Raw genomic sequence first — 7,171 nt, 5'->3', positions numbered from 1 at the left:
TCTCTCTCTCTCTCTCTCTCTCTCTCTCTCTCTCTCTCTCTCTCTCATCTTTTCTCATAACCATATCTGTATGCCCCTCTTCCCCATATCTCCCAGAATCTTAGTTCCCTCAGTTGTAAAATAAGGGGAGTTGGTTCTAGTTGGCCTCCGAGGGTCGCCTCAGTTCCACATCTATGGTTTCTCCTTCTTTTCTCTAATTATGGTCCTCTGACTCTTCCCTATTTTTGCTATTTCTCCAGTCTCTCTGGAGGCAGAGAGAGTTGTAGGGGTGTGGGATGAATGGGCAGGATCTGATTACTGGCAGAAATGAGGTTTTAGGCAGTTTCCACAATGGAAGGAAGGCCTTGGGCACCCTGAGGGGGAAAACCAGGGACTGCAGATCACTGAGTTCAGGAGTAGGGGGTGTATGAAGAAGCCAGTCTCATTAAGGAATCCATTTTGGCCCCTTTCTCTGCTTGGCCCTTGCCCAGCCCCTCTCCAGCACAACTCACATCTCTTGTCCCAACAGTATAATCTATAGAGAACAGATCCAAACAAATAAGGGATGGGTGGAGAAATAAACAGTGTACTGCTAGTGGAACAAGGCCTTGGGGCCCCTCCTCCTCTAGAGGGGAATAATTATGGTACAACAATATGGCGGCCAAGAGTGCCAACTGCTTCCCCACCCCCTGCAGGGAGGAAGTAAAAGTCTAACCCGGGCAACTGAGGCCACAACAACTGAGCAGTCCAGAGGCCAGCAACCAGGAGGCTGAGGAAGCTCATTCTGCTTGGCCCCAGAGGGCAGAACCAGCACGAATGAATGGAAGTGGCGACGAGGCCGATTTGGGCTCCATGTAAAGAAAAGCTTCCTAACAATCAGCTGTCCTCAATATGGAATCGACTGCCTCTGAAGGTAGTGAGCTCTCCCTCTCTGGAGATCTTTGTGGAAACAACACATGACTGCTTTTGTTTATTTTTCTTTTTTTTCCATTTTGGTTTATTTTTCAATTAATAAGCATGCATTTTCTCTTGAAAGATATTCATAAAGCACCCAACACATTGTAGGCACTTAAAATGATTGTTCCTTTTGAGTGTGCTAAGTGCCCAGCACATAGTAACTTAAAAATTAATATTCCATTCCTTTCCATATACACTTTATTTAAAAGAAAAATAAAAATCAAAACCCTTATAATAAATACAAATAGCCAAGCAGAACAAATTGTCAATTTGTCCAAGTCCAAAAATTTATGTCCCATTCTGCACCCTGGGTCCACCTCCTCTCACTGGAGAGAAGTGTATGATATTGGATGTTCTGGATTTCCACCTTGCCCTGCCCCTCCCAGAGAAATAAATTCCCAGTTCAGCTGATCTGACAATGTTGCAGAGGGGAGTGTGATATACATTGTACCATATGCTCCCCAAAGTCCCTCCCAGCTCTGAAATTCTTCAGGTCTATAAGGTCCCTCCCTTGAGGGAAGTGAGACTGTCTGGTCTAAAGAAAAAAAGACTAGGGGTGGGCCTAATTGCCATCTTCCAGAATTTAAAAGGTTTTCATAGAGCTACACCATATCCGAATGGGCTGCCTCAGGAGGCAGTGAACTCCCCATCACTAAAAGTCTTCTTGCAGAGGCTGGATGGTCCCTTGTTGAAGATGTCAAATAGGAGGAGCAGGGGAGAGAGTGCTGGACTTGGAAAGAGGAAGACAAGTTCGAATCCAGCCTCAGACACTAGCTGTATGACCCTGAGCAAGTCATTTAATCTTTCTTTGCTTCAGTTTCCTCATTTGTAAAATGAGGATAGTAATAATAATTCCTACCTCACAGGGTTGTTGTGAGGACCTAATGATGCAAGCACTTTGTAAATCTTAAAGCAATAGGTAGTAGTAGTAGCAGCAGCAGCAGCAGCAGTTGGTAATAGTAATAATTCATGTTTGGGTTGGATTATATCCCTCTGAGATCTCTTCCATATCAAGAATTCTGTGACTAAAATGTGGTGTGTGGTGAAAGTCAGAGAACCTGACACCCCAAACCCTGTGACTTTGGGAAGAGAGGGGAAATAAGCATTTATATAGATCTGCCTATGTGCCAGGTATTGTGCTGAGCAGTTTATAAGTATGTCATTTATCCCTTCTGCCCCCCAACATCTCTGAGAGATAGGTACTGTTATGGTCCCCATTTTACAGTTAAGGAAATTGAGGTAGATGGAGATTAAGTGACTTGCCCAGGGTCACAGAGCTTGTGAGTATCTAAAATGGATTTGAACTCAGGTCTTCCTGTCCCCAGGCTCAGTGGACTCTTTTCCACTGTGCCACCAGAGGCCTCAGTTTCCCCATGGACCTCATCCCACCTGCCTGCCTTTCACTTCTGTGGTGGGGTAAATGGTTTGCAAACCTTGATGTAACCCAGAAATTCAAGCAATGGTCCAGATGCCAGCTGAGTCCAGCTTGGGAACTACTCTATACTATAGATCTGTCTTCCCCCTGCCCTCACATGAGTCAATTCAGACCTTAGTCCAGGTTTCCCCTGCAGGCCTTCCAGATCCTGCCCATTTTCTGAAATCCAACATGAGTTCTGGGCTGGAGCTCCCAATCTCAATAGACCAGGAGCTACCAGCAAATTCTTTTAGTTTCAAAACCTTGACTATCCACATACGGTAGGAGAAGTCAAGTCTATACAACAGAAGCTCAAAGTTTAAGAAACCTCAATAGACAGGCCTTGTGAAAGACACCTGGAGATCTTAGTGGGCTGCATCAGCTATATGACATGGCAGCCAAAACCAAACCAAAACAAAACTGCTCAATCTTAGTCTGCATTGATAGAGTCATAGTATACAGAATGAGTGCAGTCATAGGGCTGCTTCTGCCCCCAACCTGCTCAGACTTCATCTAGAGTACTGTCCTTGGTTCTGAGCACCACCTTTTAGGAAAGATAGTAACAAATCAGAGTGTATCCAGAGGAGGGCAACCAGAATGATACAATAATAATACAAGTATCATGTATATGATGCTTTAAGATTTACAAAGCACTCTCTTCACATATATGTATATATTCTATATTATTATATGATATATAACATATATTTATATGTACTATATATTATATACTTGTGTATATGTGTATACATACATATATATGTATGTGTATATATGCATATATTATATATACATGTATATATGTGAAATTCTCATTTGATTCTCCCAACAATCCTAGAAGGGAGGGAGGTGCTATTATCCTCATTTTACAGGTGAGAAAATTAAGGTTGAAAAAGTTTAAGTGGTTTAAATGCTCAGGGTCTTCCCAACTCCAAGTCCATTGACTATTATTTCTAGCACTGGAGACCATGTTATATATAGGAGGATCATCTGAAGGAAATGAGGGAGTTAAGCTGAAAGAACAGAAGCCTTGGGGGGGGAGGGGCGGAGCAACATCAGAGTTCCTTTTAAGAATCTGAAAGGTTGTCATGTGGAAGAGAGACCAGTGTCATTCTTCACGCACCAAAGGACAAAACTAGATGCAATAGGTGTAAGATACAGATTTCAACTCACTATGATAAGAACTTTCCTGATAATTAGAAGAGTCCAAGGGGCAGTGCAGCATCGTGGGAAAGCCATTGGGTTTGGAAGTCGGAGACTTAAACTATGACTCATCTGCTGTTCACTCCTTGTTTAATCTTGGACAGTCACTTAGCCATTCTGGGCCTTGCTGCTCCTGTCTATAAAATGAGGGCAACACTCCCTAGGCTCCCTTCTCTGAACCATGGGACCTCCCATTTCTGTAGATAGGATTCCTTCACTACAAGAGAAGTTGGACCAGGAAGGTCCCTTCCTATCCTTCCCTGAGATTCTGGGATTCCAAGACCCCCCTACAGACATCCCACATTGGGGCCCATATGGGGACTTTCCAGAGGGACAATAACCAAAAAAGACATTTGGGGCTAGGCCAGGAGATGAATGCAAAGTATCTGGCCAGACTTTAGTCCCCATCTGGGGGGCCAGGGAAGAGAGGGCAGTGACTCAGAATGAGCAGGGCTCCAAGAGTCACCATCATCATCATCCTGTGCATACAGGTATATCCCTCCCTCTGTCCACAGGTGTGCCCATGCTGTCCGTCCACCCCAAGGGGAAACAAAAAGGTTGTGCTGGCTGTAATCGGAAGATCAAGGACCGCTATCTCCTGAAGGCCTTGGACAAGTATTGGCATGAGGACTGTCTAAAGTGCGCCTGCTGTGACTGCCGGCTTGGAGAGGTGGGCTCCACACTCTACACCAAGGCCAACCTCATTCTGTGCCGCCGGGACTACCTGAGGTAGGAAGGGGCCAGGACAGGGACAGGAGGGCCAAGTGGGGAGGGGAAGGGAGGTCAGGGCAGGTGGATTTGACAGAACCGAATTTGTCTCTGACTTTCCCTCTTGGTCATGGAGGTAAGACCAGGAGACAGGTAATAGCAGAGGTACAGGGAAGGATAAACAGAACACACCCACCCATTTTATATGGCTAGTTCGCCAGAGGTTCATTGGTCCGTTATTCAGTCAATGAGCATTATTAAGTACCTTCCATATTCCAGGCACTATGCTAAGCCCTAAAGATACAAAAAGAGGCAAAAAAACAATTCTTGCTCTCAAGCTTACCTTCTGATGGAGGGTACAACATGCAAATAATAATAAACTAGAAGTAATTTCAGAGGGAAGGCACTAGCAGTGAGGAGGGAAGGCAAGGGATGGGGGGAAGGATCCAGAAAGGCCCCTTGAAGAAGGTGAGATATGTGGTGAGTCTTGAAGGAAGCCAGGAAAGCCAGGAAAGTAAGCCAGAAGACAGAGGTGAGGAGGGAGAGCATTCTAGACATGGGAGACAGCCAGTGAAAAACCATGGAACTGGGGAAAGGGGCATCATGTGTGGAAAACAAGAAGAAACAGACATTAATGAATTATCGGCAAACCCTATCATAACACCATGACTCATAACATTTATATAGCACTTACTATATGCCAAGTACTGTGCTAAATGCTTTACAATTATCTTATTTGATCTATAGGTATGTGCTATTATTAGCTTTATTTTACAGATAAGAAAACAGAGGCATTGGTTAAGTGACTTGCTCAGGTTCACACTACTAGTAAGTATATGAGGCCAGAATCATAACCTTCCCACCATCAACTTATGAACCCCCACCCTAATATTATATTCTATTTATACACAAAACATTACATAATTAGAATATTATAACGATGTTATAATACTATAAGGCTATTCTCCTGCCTTTGGGAGCACCACAAGCTTCTCATTACCCATCACAAAGCTCTGCTTGTCATGATGAGAAGAGTATTGGATTTGGAGTCAGCAGGCCTATGCTCTAATCCCAGCCTTCCCACTTAACTGTGAGAAAGTGGGCACATCTCTTAATCTTTCTGGACCTCATTTTTCTCATCTGTAAAATAAGACAGCTAAACTAAACTTCTTGGGCCCCTCCAAAATCCATGAACTCTGTAAACCTTCTCCCATGACATTCTACAGCCAATCCCATATGTCTGATCTTCATATGTCATGGTTTCCAGTCCTCTCTCTATAGGTCACACTCTCAATGCTATGTTCTGTACTCTAGAGGTAGTGAGTCAGTCAATAAGCATTTTAAGCATTTATTAGCACTCAGCTAAGCCCTAGGAATACAAATACAAGTAGAAAGAAAAACAACTTCTGCCCTCAAGAAACTTACATTCTATTGGAGGAAGACAACATAGAAAAGAAACCTGAAAAGGGTAGAGGACAAAGGTACCCAGTGCTGGGGCATGGTAGAAGTAGTCTGCAAGGTCAGAGTGGATAGGAATGAGGACAGAAGACAATGAGGCTATTCCCATAATTGTGGACACTTTTGTTGTTTAGTCATGTCCAATTTTTTTCTGACCTCATTTGGGATTTTCTTGGCAAAGATAACTGGAGTAGTTTGTCATTCCTTCTCCAGATTATTTTAGATATAAGGAAACTGAGGCAAGCAGAGTTAAGTGACATGCCCAGGGTCACACATCTACTAAGTCTTTGAGGATATATTTGAACTCAGTAAGAGGAGTCTTCCCAACTCCAGGTCTAGCATTCTATCCATTGTGCCACCTAGCTGCCCTTGTGGCCAATATGCCTCTCTAAATGGAGTTTAAAATCATTCCAGCTTTTCCAGCCGCCCCATGGGTCCTATTTAGCTTTGAGTCCACTAAGACAGTTGTGTCCATATCACACCAATTGTTGTCTAAGCATGCCTCTTCTGTCCTTGCACAGTTGATTTCTTGTACCACAGTGTAGGACTTTACATTTACCCTCTATTATATTGTATCTTGTATTCTCGTATTACATTGCATCTTGCCATCAGCCCAATATTCTTGCCCATGGAGAACTTTGGGAAATTTTCTTCTGTCATCTAACAAGTTAACCATCCTCCTCCCCAGGTCCTGGTCTCTCACACCCCAAGCCCAGAACCCAGTTGAGTGGTGGTCCTTCTTGATTTAAGTGGGCTGATTGCTTCTCCCCTTCCCAGCTTCCCCCTCTGCCCCATGCCTAACCTCAGCCCTTGGAACTGAAGCCACATTCAGGGCTGCTCTCCCTCGTCAGCTTTAATTTGGGCCACTCCTGACATCACCAGCCCGGTGGAGCCAGACCAGCTGAATTTTAGTGTGTCTATAAACCAAGGAAAATTGTCCTTGGCTCAGCTCCTGCATTTAGATTGGCCGCCGACAATGGGGATAGTGAAATTCAGGGGAAGAACCATTAACCGTAATTACCACCACAGGCTAAGGGTTTAATTGTGCTCCATTTTCAATCTTGGGGCCGCTGCCGCCACCTTATTTACAAGCTGCTTCTCTCCAGGAGCTCCATAAGGAGAAAAGATTTACACGGGCACTCTGGGCTTTTAAGTTCCTGTCCCTTTGGGGGAGGGGGATAGGGAGGGAGAGAAGGATGGGGGAAGGTTTAAGTGAGTGAAAAAAAATAGCCTGTGACTCACTCTTCCTGGCCCAAAAGGGTCACCAAGGGCAGAAGGGGCTGGAGAAATCTTTCGTCTCTTGTGGGGACTGAGGCTTCTCCCTACTCACTAAGCACAAACATTTATTTTTCATATGATGTCAAAGTTGGGGAGGACTTAGAACACGGAATGTCAGAGTGTGGAGGGACCTTAGAACACAGAATGTCAGAGCTGGGAGGGACCTTAGAACAT

The 7,171-nt window shown here is 44.4% G+C and overlaps 1 protein-coding gene across 2 annotated transcripts in view; it reads left to right on the top strand.

Annotated features, from left to right (window-relative positions):
- Positions 1-7,171, top strand: part of LMO1 (LIM domain only 1) — a 66,489-nt gene that overhangs the window by 48,291 nt on the left and 11,027 nt on the right. The window contains exons 2-3 of one of the 2 annotated variants that reach the window (XM_069091167.1): positions 675-892; positions 4,069-4,282. In XM_069091167.1, the coding sequence (XP_068947268.1) occupies positions 871-892; positions 4,069-4,282 (236 nt within the window). In that variant the 5' untranslated portion in view covers positions 675-870. The remainder of the gene's footprint in view (positions 1-674; positions 893-4,068; positions 4,283-7,171) is intronic. The other variant, XM_069091168.1, reaches the window with a different exon arrangement.

This window comes from Petaurus breviceps, unplaced genomic scaffold (genome assembly GCF_028583685.1).
Source record: "Petaurus breviceps papuanus isolate PSGF00001 unplaced genomic scaffold, PetGlider_PUasm1.0 188, whole genome shotgun sequence".
In the NCBI taxonomy this organism is placed as follows: domain Eukaryota; kingdom Metazoa; phylum Chordata; class Mammalia; order Diprotodontia; family Petauridae; genus Petaurus; species Petaurus breviceps.
The sequence above is the reverse complement of the archived record's forward strand: the minus strand, read 5'-3'. Positions and strand labels throughout refer to the sequence as shown.